The sequence below is a fragment of the Gallus gallus genome, chromosome 2 (genome assembly GCF_016699485.2).
Source record: "Gallus gallus isolate bGalGal1 chromosome 2, bGalGal1.mat.broiler.GRCg7b, whole genome shotgun sequence".
Taxonomy (NCBI): Eukaryota; Metazoa; Chordata; class Aves; order Galliformes; family Phasianidae; genus Gallus; species Gallus gallus.
The window spans coordinates 64,748,051-64,761,655 of record NC_052533.1 but is presented as its reverse complement, the minus strand read 5'-3'; the positions used below and the strand labels follow the sequence as shown (position 1 = coordinate 64,761,655).

Here is a 13,605-nt window from a genome sequence, read left to right as displayed (position 1 = left end):
CCCATGGCATGGGGTTGGAACTGGGTGGCCCTTAAGGTCCCTTTTAACCCAAGCCACTCTGCAAGCCTATGATTTTATGTTAACCTTGGTTGGAAATAAATAAACAAGCACAATCTTGCGCTGCTTTTCAATCCAGCAATCATCAGGTTTTCTTGGAGGACAAGAGAGAAAGGACTCCGGGTTACAGACCAACCAGTAAGAGTTTCTAAAGGAGGTGACGGTCGCTCTGCCAGCAGGGGATGCACGATTCCCTGGCAGTCCCCACACTTAGCAAAGGAGGGCATGTGGGCAGCCTGCAGGCTGCAGAGCCCCAAGGCCGTGTCCTCCCACCGAGTCGTCTGCATGCGTCAGGCCCACTTATAACTCAGTGTGGGGAGATGAGCTGGCTAGGAAGAGCCGGGGGGAGGACACAGCACAGGTATACACAGAGACACAGGCTTCTTGCTAAGGAAGCCTGCAGCAAGCAGCCAGCCTGCAGCAGGCAGCCACCTGACCAGGCTGGGGAGGCAGCTATCCCTGCGGTCTCCACCAGTTCTAATGTGGCTGTGATTCAGCACAGTTGAAGTGGGTGTCAGCAGAGAGCTCGTTCAGCACAGTTTACCTCATCCTAGAGTAGTAGCTAAAATAGGTCAAATGAATCACACCCTAAAAATGCCTATTTCTCTCTGTTGGCTGTCAAGGGAAACGAGGGTGAGTAGCTCAGCTGTAGACACCTACACTGCACAGAACAAGGGCAGGATTCAGCTCAAGACAAAGCCGACAAAGCCCTTTAAATGTAGGCATCTAAACGTTGTGAGCCAGACATGTAACGTCTTGTGGCCAGTGAGATCTGCTTGCTGCTGCCAGTGGAGCTGAAAAAGGCACCCTGGAAGAGACACTCACTGCCTGTTGGGACGAACTGTATTCTCACCTCCACCTGGGCTAGCTCTGTGTTGGTTAACATCTGACACAGATGAAGACACCAACACTTAGATGTTTACAGCAGATGTCCCACCCTACCCCAAAGGTTAGAAAACACCATAGTTGTACAAGCAGGGATAAAAGCATTGGCCTGCTTTTTTTCAGGGTGATGTGGAAGTGAAACACGCAAACCACTGCAAAAGGCTTGGACAACCCAGAAGTATGGAAGTGTGAAGGAGAAGAGGAAGGAGGTGGTGCAAGAAGTCCATGGCAAAGATGTGTTCACCCTGCTGTACCCTGCTGCTCCTGCTCTGCCTGAAGGCTCTCACTTCAACCCTAGTGCTGCAAGTGCTCTTGGTAGGCTCAGCTTCCAAACACAAGTGCCAATCTGAGTTGTGTGTAGAAAGCATCTGGCCACATACCTTTAACATGCTCTGACAGGTGATTTAAACATCCTACCCCAAAACAGTGTCCAAGGAACACACATACATCAGCTGGTGTACCACGCTTAAATCACAGCTGACGTGCGCTGAGGCAGGAATGCTGCTACAATCCCTTCCCTTTTCTCCACCTAGGTCACCCTTGCATGTTACTTCTACAAGCACTGCACAGCAGAACTGCATAGCAGAGCTGATCAAGCTGTACAATAAGAGTTTTGCTGTTATACTTAAATTTATTTTTTCAGCTATACCAGTCCCATAGTCAAGTTGATCCTATGGCCACACAAACTCCTGCTTTGGACAAGGGCTGTTTTCTCACCTGCAGCACCACCTTATGAGGCAGCTTCTGCCTGAACTCATTTGACCTCGCATTCCTGTTGTCACTGCACTTCAGAAGAGAGAGATGCTCTTGTCTACCAGCACCACACTCATTCAGAACCTGATACTAAGAGCTTCATAGAATCATACAATGGCTTGGGTTGGAATGGACCTCAAGGATCATTGAGCTCCAACCCCCCTGCCGCATGCAGGGCCACCAACCTCCATACCTAATACTGGACCAGGCTGCCCAAGGCCCCATCTAACCTGGCCTTGAACACCTCCAGCTATGGGGCATCCGCAACCTCTCTGGGCAGCCCGTTCCAGCACCTCACCACTCTCTTGGTAAAGAACTTCCCCCTAATATCCAACCTAAATCTTCCCTCCCTCAACTTAAAACCATTTCTTCTTGTCCTGCTATTATCTACCCTTGTAAAGAGTTGGCTCCCCTCCTGTTTGTAGGCTCCCTTTAGGTACTGGAAGCTTCAATGAGGTCTCCCTGCAGTCTGATAGGAATCTTCCTTCAGGAACTGATGGGTTTTAGCCACAGACTGCATTCCTTCCAAGGTATCCTGCACCCTTACACATCTCCAACTTCTGCAAGCATACTGAATTTGAAAATATGCATAGTCAGGACCTGGATTATACTACCTGTGACAATTTAAATACTCATACTTGCCCCAGAGCTACAGGGTTGTCTGCAAAAGTTAAAGCAAAGTTCCTACCATCTTAACATTCCAGTTGGCTTGCTCAGGCATTTTTTAAAGAAATGCTTTTTAAAGAGATGCGTGCGTAATAAAACGGGAGGACATGGGCAAAGCAGATGATTAAGATTACAGAAATAATGATTTCCAATAGGACTCTGAGCCTGTCACTGAAAATCTCCTCGCTTGTTTCCTACTGTGTAAAATGAAGCAGTTAATGCTCGTCCATATTTATTAAGCACTCTTTCAACCCCAGATGAAAAGTTCCATACGAGTACTAAGTATTATCACATCTCACTCTTGTGAGTTGCTACATGCAGCAGGTTCTGTTGTTAATCTTAGGCAAAAAAAAAACAAACAACAAACCATCATTGTCTTGGTGTCTCACTGAGGATCCACTTCTATTTTCCTCTAAATCTTGTCTGTGCTTTTCAGATTCATTCCAAAAGTAGTCATTCTGATTTGCCCAGCCCCAGAATTATATTTTGTTTCTCCAGCCAAAACATTAAAACACTTTCCATGGGTGAATTACTGAGTTTCTCAGTCATTTTTATGAGCGAGTTGACCATCTAGTAAATGCATTTTGCAGCAGCTTCACAGTCAGTTTAAGGCTGTATAAACCAGAAAGCCCAATAAGAGGGGAGGCTTCTCCTGCTCCCTTCACCCCATGCCTGAAACCAACAGGTGAGCCAGGCTGAACTGGAACTAAATAGTATGAAATTAAACTTTCTATTCTACTTCTCCTGTCCAAAAGCCTGTTTTTAACCTAGATCAGTGTCTCGCCCTGCTTCACTACGAGCTGCTTCGAGGAAAGGGGCTGGTCCAGAGTTAGGAAAAAGCAACCAGAGACAGGACCACTTTTATTGAGGGCAATGACAGGTTTTGATGACTTTGATTAGGAAACTATATTTATATCTTTGTTCTCCCACTCCAGATGTTCAGTGACTCCCCTCTGCCGCCTCTGCGAAGTGGAGCTTTCAACCAGCCCAGCCCTACAGCAGTCACCCACAAATTTAAAGACTCAAGGAAGTCCTCCTAAGGTTACTCTGTGATTGTAATCAGACTGGAAAAAAAATACTCTTGACTTTAAACCACTCTCTAAGGTTAGAAGCAAAAACAGATGTATGTCTTAAACTTTACACTGTACCTTTCGGATTAAATCCTCGAGGTATCAGACCAAAAGCATCCATTTCAGGGACATCATTTTCTTCAGCATTGGAGTTATTTGATGGGAGGGCTCTTCTCCCATTCAGGGGAGGTCGTTTCTTCTCTCTGTCGGTGCTCGTTGGTTCAGACATCCTGTATTAAAGATGTTGTAATACCATGTAAGAAAGAAAAAGTGCAAGGAAAAAGCGCACATGAAAAAGCCAGTGTGGCACGTACAAGATGGGAGAAACCGGAAACAGTGTGGGGTGCCAGCGAGCTACACATTTTTAGATTCACATAAATAAAAACTGAGAGGCAGAAAACATCAGTCTAATGATGGAGTACAGCTCTCTAAGGATTGTAAGGCATTTTGTGTTTGTCAAAACACATGAATAAGAGAAGAAGGGGGGTGGAAGGAGGAAAGGAAAGCTTAACACAGAAGTATTTGTCTAGGAGAAGCAGGGCATTAAAAACATTTGGGAATTTCTGGTAAAAAGGTGGAAAATTACCATCTTTCCCACCCTCTAAAACAATATTATTGCACCCTAAATAACACATTATATTCCTAGGAAGTACACTGCATACCACCTCCCTCTAATAAAAATGACAGTCTAAGTTATATTGCAATCATCTCAAATACTACAGCCCACAACATTCTGCGGATGATTACTGAAATACTATATTTTTTGTCTCAATGCACACAAACACCCAATATCTGAAGGACTATTTCCTGCACACAGAGAACCCACTTTTGAGAAGAAGAGAGAAAGAAAGACAGAAGAAAAAAGAAAGAAAAAAAGGCACTTATCCACTTATTTCTCTCCCACTAGCAACCTTAAGGGAAATTTCAGATGTAGGCTGATCAGAGACTTCTCTTTGAGCTAGTCAAAACTGCTTTCACATCTATTTCAGTGTGAGCACGTAGTAACGAAAGAGCCACACCATCCATCTAAGAAAATATTCATGGCTGAGAACACAGCTTCTTCCTAATGCTCCTGAAAACATCAATTCAAAATACAGCAATTATTTAATAGTAAGCTCTTATAGGAACTTTTCTAGTTAGCAAGGGTACCTTTTTTCAGATAGTCTTTTTTTTTTAAATTTTATCTTCTTCCTTGAAGATTTTCTGATGCTTAATAGAAGCCTGGAAAAAGTTGAGGGCTTTTAAGTAACTTCTGTATATCCTCCTCCCTCCTGTTGCAATAGGACAGTGCTGAAAGGGTTGCCAAGCCCTCCCCACACCATCTCCAAGGATCTGCCACCACTGCTGGCATGTCTTTGCTTCCCCCTCCCTCTCCCTGCCTACCTTCCCCCATCTCTCATCAGGAACCACTCATCAGGAGTATTTCAGAGTTCTTGGGCTAAGGAAACAGCTTGGGCGTTGAAGTTTCAGTCCTTACTGATACAGAGTAGAGCTTCTCATGGTACAAGAGCATATGAAGTGGAAGACTAGAAGGGATTCTCTAAGTGACACAGACTGAGTTGTCAATCGTAATAATCTCTCTATCTCAGGATGCCTGCACTGCAACTTGAGGTGCTGGCTTTCAGAGTACTCCAAGGTAGAAAACAGCAACAGTTTCTCCGCACGGTGCCTCACAGCAGTCTTTCTTCGGACTGTGAGGTACACGAGCATGGAAAGCTCATTGCTGCCTCAACAAACAAGATCTTTACCATGATCTTTACAAACAAGATCATTTACCATCTTTACTATTTACTAACTGTGCAACTCAGAAGAGTTAAAGTGTTTTGCACCAATCAGTTCTGTGTGGGGCAACTGACCTTCTGTTCTTACCCATGATAATTTGTGTATCACTTAACCTGTGTCAGGAGCAGTACCCAATGGAAGCATTTTAGCTACAGACCAGCTTTGTTCAGTTTCACTAAGCTCTAACATAACTGGAGACTGCCTGACACCTCCTCCCTCAGATGCAGCTCCACTGACAGCTGGAGTTAAACAGACAAAAAGAGGTCTAAGGGGAAGAATTCAGGCCCACTGACCTGCTAGCTGCTGCTGTTCAGCAGCAGAGGTACAAGTCTACTAGGAATATTCATGTAGGTGCAAAAACCAGGTAGTGGACAGCCCCGCTTACATATATGGGAGTAGCCATGGATATTTATTTGCCAGGAGGCAGAAGAGGAGAGATTTGGATGACAGTCCTGTAAGGGAAATAGCAGATAAATAATCCGAGAGAAGGAAGAATCCTCCCAGCTCCCTGCAGATTTCCTGGTAGAGACCACAGTGAGGCAGCCGCACACAAGCCAGGACACTTGTAAGGCATGAGGCAGAGATGTCCACTGGAGACCAAGAGTCAGCATGGCTGCCCTAGAATAGCACTGTATTCAGTCTAACAAGACTGCCAGGATTGCTTGCTGAGGCTCAGCACCAGACTGCAGAGGTTTTGGAGCCAGTTTCACTATATGCACATGAGCACTGTGCTATTGACTCTGATACCTCAGAGTCAAAGGGCCCAAAACACTCCTTCATCTCCTGCAGTAGGCTGCTAGGCACACAGCACAGAAAGCCACCTGGCCAGGGCACTCCACTTCTGCTGTACTCCCGCAAGTGTGCTGGCACCCCGTCAGGAGAGATCTGGTCTTGCTGTTATCCTGAACTGCAGTTTCCATGGGCTCACTTCTCTGCAGATGGTCCTTACGGTAACCATCTGTTGGGCAAGCAATGCCCCTGACACCCAGGAACACAATGAGCTTTCTGGGGGAGGAGGCTGGCTGCCAATTCTCCTTTTTTCCACTCTGATTTCTGCACGGTGTGTTTGTGCCTCTCCTTCTACTTCCAGCCAGTACTTCAGTTCCCAAAACTGCAGCTGCTGTGATGACGTTACAGAAACTGAAGTAAATACTGCCTCGGTGCCATGCCTGCTGGAGGTCTGCAACACAAATAAGAAACTCCGTCTCCCGAGGCAGTCATGTGCTTCCCCAAGTGGCTGTGGTGCTGTCAGAACGAGGAGGAAAACTTTCAGTCAGAGTGAGAACGGCAGTGAGTGGATGCAGCCAAATGATCCCAGCCCAGCCCTTCTGCTTCAGCAGCCAGCAGTTGTAGATGTCTCCCTGTGCCCCTTCAGGTCTCTCCGGAGCATTTGGCAGAAGCTGACGATCACTGGGAAAGCACAGAGACAAAAATTTTTGGCAGCAGCTTTGCATCCAGGGAGAGCAATGTTTCATAGGCTGTAATTTATTTATTTTGTGGGGAGTGATGTAAATTCGTGCTTATGACAGCTCCAGATGCCAGGTATTTTCTCATTACCTTGAATTTTTAGCATTTGCCCTTCCTCGCCTATTAGACTGCACTGGCCTTAATTTAGCATCTATGGTTTGAAACTACTGACGTCAGAGCTGATGCAGGAGGGGGCATGGAGAATACGAAGGCCTGTTTTTCCTGTAGGGCCTTATATTTAATGAATGATGTTCTGGAATGACCGGTGAAAGAGCAATCTTTCTTCATGAAGCAACTCCTGCACTGCTAAAGAGCTGAGTCCATGCCTGTTACTCAGCGACAGCCTTCAAACGCTTGTGGCTTTTGCCAAAGACCTTTGCAGTTGTAGATGCTGTTCCCATTGACTACAATGGACTTTGGATGAAGGACAGCCCTTCCTCATGATCACCACAGAAAAGCTCATAAATGTTTGGAAAGTTTGCACTGCAAAGGGTTATCCCAAATTCAGTTTCCTGTTATCCTAAGAGCCAGCATCACTCCATCTTTCCATGCCAGATACAAGTTTAGGGGGAAAGCCCCACAGAACATAAGAGTCAGTAAAGCTTTACAGACAGAGAGGAGAGCGTGTGAAGATCTGTCATAAGCAAACTCATCAGCCAGGTGCTCATGTAAATGGTTTGCTGTGCTGCGTGCCAGCAGCTGGATGGCAGGGGTATTTTGCCTACCACTATTTTAGCTACACTGAGAACTCCTTGGCAGCAGCTGAGCATTGTAATGCTTTGCAAAACAGTGAATTCCTTTCTTACTTTTCTTCTTCTTCTTCTTCTTCTTCTTCTTCTTCTTCTTTTTTTTTTTTCCCCCCAAATATCACCTTTGGGCCCATTTGCAGTCTAGAGTGAATTCAGATGCATTGGGACATTGTACTACATGTACATGCATAACCATCCCTGGAAGGAAGTAATTCTTATTCCCATAAACCAGACACTTTTAACTCTAATCTTCTACATATAATACACCTTTACCTCTCTCTTGTCTTTCTGGAGTTTCACTTGGGAACTTGCATTCTTAGATGACCAAGTTTGTCTTCCTCCTCCTTCCACATCATTACTTGTCTTCCAGAAACCGAAATCTCTCTTCCTATAATGCCCTACCTTACCAAGGCTGGAGGCAGAGTAGAGCAGATTCTAGCAGAAAATATGAACAAAAATGTTATTTTTAAACAGAAGCAAATATCAGAACTGTTCATTTGGTGGTTTTGCTTGCATATTTTGCTTTTGATTTTTTTAAAAACCCAAACCAGCTCATTTATCTCTACATGTTTAGCAGCTCTGGCTACCATTCGCAGAGGAGTATATTTTGAACTAATGCTGAACATTCAGAAGGCTCAGCTCTGAAATACAGCATGTGTACAAGATAGTATGTGTGAAAGAGGGGCAGAGGCAGAGAGAGACAAAATGGCAGATCTTCAGATGGTGGAACATTTGGAGCAGGGGATATAAGGCCAGTTTTCAAAAGATATTGTTGTAAATGTTTCTGTTGCAGGAAAGAAAAAAAAACAACCATATATATGTGGTTATATATATACTTATATATGGTTGTTTTATATATACATATATTCATACACACATTCTGCTAAGAAAACGTGGCTTAAGAAATTTAACTCTTCTCTGAAAAATATTGTTCCAAACCACAAGTTTAAATTCAATCTGTAGATCCATATAAGCATCTACGTCTGAGCTGGCCATCTTAGGCTTTCTTTATCCTCCACAGAGATCTAGTCTAGGCCGTGATTCATCTCCTCCTACAGCACATATGTAAATAGGTCAGATGAATCATGGCCTAAAAGTGCCTGTTCCTCGTATTGACTGCAAAGGGAACCTGAGGTGATGGATCCCACCATATGCATCTATACTGCCAGGGTCTACAACGAGGTGAGAAGAAATGCAGCTTAGAAATGGAAAACTAAAATAGTTTTATCTAGGCTTTGAAGCATAACTTTCAAGTGCTACATTATCCTTTACAGATGCCACTCAAAATCATTAACAGTGATACATAGTATACAGTTCAATATAATTTTTTTTTTCTCTCAGATTATGTGGCTGCCACTGCCAATTATGTAAAATACATTTCCAACAATAAGTATCACATTACAATAAAGCAGATGCCAGCTCATGAGTTAAAGGTTGGGAAAAGACAGGTTTTTTTTGTACTTGTCTGTGAAGGCATCTCTCTTCCTCAGACATAAACATAACTGTACATGTAGTAACTGCAACAAAAAAAGAACCACGTTGGCTGTTATGAGCAAACAATCCAGGTTCCCGCTCCTATTCCTATTGACATCTGAATCCAAAGCATTTCATTGTTTTTGTACCAGAGTTGCCTTAATTATCTCACAAAAAGATAGCCAAACTAGGTCAGAGAGGTCTTTTGTAAGAGATGATCTTCATGGGCTCCAGCTTTGTTTACTGGTTTATGTTTTGCTAGAGCTGAGGCCCTAAATAATGAAGAAAAATGGGGGTGGACTACTTCCTTGCTTTGGCCAGCCGACCCTGAAGCTGATAAAGGCACAAAGGTTACAGCCCTTAGATTAATATTTCACTCCCAAATGAAAGGACAGGTTAGCAAAGCAAAGCCATGAACTTTTGGAGGGAAAGCTATTTCATGGAAAGCGTTTCTATGAAAAAAATTCACCATACATATGGTATGGGCAAAGAGAAATACTCTTCTAAAGCAAATCCCTCTGTATCACAATGTCTTATCAATGTCATTCACCTAAAGTGAAGCTCTTGACCTAGGGAGCAATTCTACTTGGTCTATCAGGCAACAAGATTGAGAAAAGGGATAGGAACTTGAAGAGTTGGACCAGAATTTCTCTCTTCTTTTTCTCTCAAGCCTCTGAACATCAAGGCAGGAAATGGGATAGGAAGTTCTTCCCACTATACATAAAGATTGGGACTGAGATCACCTGATGAACCTGAACATGTGTAAGCCTCTGTAACCCAATGAGATGCATCCCAGGGTCCAGAGGGAACTGGATGATGTTGTAGCCAAAAGCCATTCTCCATCGCATTTGACATCATGGCAATGAGGTGAAGTCCCCAATGACAGGAAAATAGGAAATATCACTTCAGTTTTTAAAAAAAGCTAGATAGGAAGATCCTAGGAACTACAGAGCAGTCAGCCTCACCACTGTGCTCAGGAAAATCATGGAACAGTTCCTCCTGGAAGCTATGCTGAGGTATATGGAATACAGGGAGGTGATTCAAGACAATCAACATACCTTTTCAAGGGCAAAACATGCCTGGCAATTTGGTTGCCTCCTACCACAGCTACATCAGTAGACATGAGAAGAGCAAGCAATGCCATATATGTGGACTGCTGTAAGGCCTTTGACATGGTCCCACACAAGATTCTTTTCTCTGAATTGGAAACAAATTAATTTGATGGATTGACTATTCAGTGGATAAGGAACTCGCTGGATGGCCACATCCAGGGAATTGCAGTCAATGACACAATGTCCAGATGGAAATCAGAGATGAATAGCATCCCCCAGGGATCAGTACTGGGACAAGCACTGTTTAATATATTTGTTAACATCTTGGGATTTAGTGCATTGTCAGCAAGTTTGCAGATGACACCAAACTGAGTGGTGCAGCTGATATGTTAGAAGGAAGGGATGCTACCCAGATGGACCTGGACTGGCCTGGAAGGTGGGCCCACATCAGTCTTATAAAGTTCAACAAGTCCAAGTGCAAGGTGCTGCAGTTGGGTTAGGGCAATCCCCAGTACAAGTACAACCTGATAGGATTAACGGATAGAGACCAGCCCTATGGAGAAGGACTTTGGTGTTTAGGTAGATGATATACTGCACATGAGTCAGCATTGTGCTCTTGCTGCCCAAAAGGCCAACTGTATCCCGGGCTGCATCAAAAGAGGGGTGGCCAGCAGGAAGAGGGAGGGAATTGTCTCCCTCCACTCTGCCCTTGTGAAATCCCACCTGCAGTACTGCATTCAGGTCTGGAGCCCCTAGTACACGAAGGATGTGAATCTGTTGGCGTGGGTCCAGACAAGGGCCACAAAAAATGATCAGAGGGCTGGAGCATTATTCCTGTGAAGACAGGCTGAGGAAGCTGGGCTTGTTCAACTTGGAGAAAAGAAGGCTCTGGGGAGACATTATTGCAGTCTTTCAATACTGAAAGAGGGCTTAAGAGAAAGATGGACAGAGATTTTTTACAAGGGCCTGTAGTAATAGGACAAGAGATAATGGTTTTAAACTGGAAGAAGGTAGATTTAGATTAGAGATAAGAAAGACAATTTTTTACTATGAGGGTGGTGAGACACTGGAACACGTTGCCCAAGAAAGCTGTGGATGTTCCATCCCTTGAAGTGTTTAAGGTCAGGCTAGCCACAGGGCTTTGGGGAACCTGATCCAGTGAAAGGTGTCCCTGTCCATGGCAGGGCAGAGGTGGTGGACTAAGTGATCTTTAAAACTAAGCCATTCTGTGATTCTGTGATCCTTTCCACGTACTCCACAGCTGTCTGAATTTTTTCCAGCATGTCAGTCTCCCTACGCCAAATGCTGATTTCACAACACCGAAACTTTTTGCAAGAAAATCATCATTGAAAAAAAATAATTTGTGAGAAATTACCAAAACATAATTAGATTTGATTTCGTTATTTTAACTTGTAAGTTTACAGCAAGGCTGAAATCTCCCAGGTATTGGATGTTAGGATGTCTACAGCATGACAGGGGACCACAGGGAAGAGAACTTCAAAGCCCCTGCAAAAACAAGGTTGAGTTCAGTAACTGCAACTCAGTCTGTCCCTTACACTCAGCTCCAGAGAGGCTAACTTGTCACATACAGCACCAAATGTAAATGGAGGTCATCTGTTTGTGCTGTGCCTATACTATCATGTCTTCTGGATGGTGTGAAGTCACCTCGGATGCAAACAGGCCAGAATCAATAAACCAAGTGAAGACCAAAACCAGCTACAATACAAACACATAAAACCTGTGATCTGTGTCCTTGGTGCACAAGTGCCCAAGACTGAGGCGCGTAACACTTGAGATGTCCCTACATAGAGCTGGTGAGGCTGAGCAGGTCTTTGTGCTCAGATGGCTATCCTTGGTTTAGTGCTAGGCTGAGCAACAGTGTTGAAAGAGAACTGCACCTCAGTTGAGAAGCTAGCTCAGATCAGAGCTCTTCCTGCATCCAGGGAGTGAATTACTTACAACCCAGGCAGCCCCGGCATGCTTAGTTGACAGTTGGTTCTCATTAATTTTGTACCATATGTGAACATGCAATATTTCAATGTTAATCTCACAGAGCATTTCAGTGTTACTGAAACACAATGTTTCAAGTATGCTCAATTACAAGATGTTTAGAATTAAAGATTTCCTCAATCTCATTTCAGGGTAAAACTTCCTGTTCCAGTTCAGAACAAAAATAAATTTTAAAATGCCCAAACGTCTTGTAGAACAGCTTCTCCTGTTAATACAAACACAGATGTAGCGTGTAAATCCATAAACAACAAAATACTTAAGCACATCTTAAGTACAAGCGTGTAATTCCATCTTTAGGCATACGCCTAAATCCTGTGACATGCTCAGCTCAACCAAATCAACATTATACAATAACTGTGTACAGAAACTCTTAAGCTGCCTGTTGCAGTTGCACTTCCACTACTTTAGAAATTCTCTAGTGGAACTGTTTCTTGACTCGTTTCAAATATGTTTGCCAAATTGGGTTGTTGATCCGTCTTTCAGTCCCAAGACTGACCATATCTTTGTGCAAATCAGCCAAATAATTGCTTAAATAAGGAAGTATACAACATTTTGAGAAGTAAGTTCAAATGTGGATTGTAAAACATCACAACTGGTTGGTTTGTTAATGGCAGATGTTCTGGAGGGAGAAAGGATATTGAAAGAATGAATCATTATTCTGATGAATTTCAAAAGCAATTTAAAAGTAATTTCATAATCACAGATGTGTGCCAAATATACCCATCCAGCACAAGCTGTAGGCTTTGATTTTTGTGAAGTCTGCAAGTTTTTTCCTTTGCTATTCCCACTGTAACCTTTTGCAGCATGGTTTGAAAAAGGATAACGTAAGAAGAAATTAATGCCTTCCAAACTCTCCACATACCTGTCTCTAAAGTGTTGTGCTGCATCCACAAAAATACTGTCAACATACTCAGTGGAATACAAATAACTTTTTTTTCTTTGTGCTCAGAGCAAGCTTGTGGTTGGAGTAAAGATAAAAGAGCTGCTGAGAGGCACTGCATCATGAAGGAAGCTCCAGCACCCACAGCAAGGTCCCTCACAGCTCAGCTGATGTTATAACACTGTTATAAAGAGTAGGTTTGCACAGTAATTCTCTCACCTATCCAGAAGCTGTGTAAATTCGGTCAAAGTAGTGCACAGTCCAAGATAGTAACCACAGCCAACAGGTACACTCCTCATTTTTGCTTCAACCCTCCTCTCCAGTTATTCCACTGCTGGTTGTGTACCCCAACCATATCAACCTCTTCAAAGCTTTCAGCTGTGATCCTGCAAGAATGCATGCTAGAATTAAACCCTGAAAACAAATTGTGTTCTCCTTGATTTTCCTTCTACTGCTACAGTTTGCTCTGGCCCATGTCTCTCCCATATATAATCTTCACCAAATTTTAAAGCTATCAAAGCAGCGTTCTAATCTTTCCTTCTTTTTCTTTGAAGTCACTTTCTTCAACAGTCTTACATTGCCTTGATTTCCTTTCAGAACATCTACGGTTTGTTGTGGCAGGAGTGTTTACTCCTTTACTAATAGTTTGGAAACTCATCCAGAAAACAGCAATGCCAACAAAATTGGAATTGATCTATCAGTCTTATATTAAGCAACCATTTTCTCAGAAAGGCTTCTGGAATTCTTAATCTTCAGACCTA

The 13,605-nt window shown here is 43.4% G+C and overlaps 1 protein-coding gene across 6 annotated transcripts in view; it reads right to left on the bottom strand.

Moving 5' to 3' along the window:
• Positions 1–13,605, bottom strand: part of F13A1 (coagulation factor XIII A chain) — a 155,716-nt gene that overhangs the window by 55,917 nt on the left and 86,194 nt on the right. For 3 of the 6 annotated variants that reach the window (XM_046918034.1, XM_046918045.1, XM_046918054.1), the window contains 3 exons: positions 13,064–13,230; positions 7,703–7,864; positions 3,510–3,661 (listed from right to left, as the gene is read on the bottom strand). In XM_046918034.1, the coding sequence (XP_046773990.1) occupies positions 3,510–3,660 (151 nt within the window). In that variant the 5' untranslated portion in view covers position 3,661; positions 7,703–7,864; positions 13,064–13,230. Of the gene's footprint in view, positions 1–3,509; positions 3,662–4,580; positions 4,593–4,814; positions 4,922–7,702; positions 7,865–8,890; positions 8,946–13,063; positions 13,231–13,605 lie in introns of those variants that run through there. The other 3 variants (XM_046918059.1, XM_046918026.1, NM_204685.2) reach the window with 3 other exon arrangements.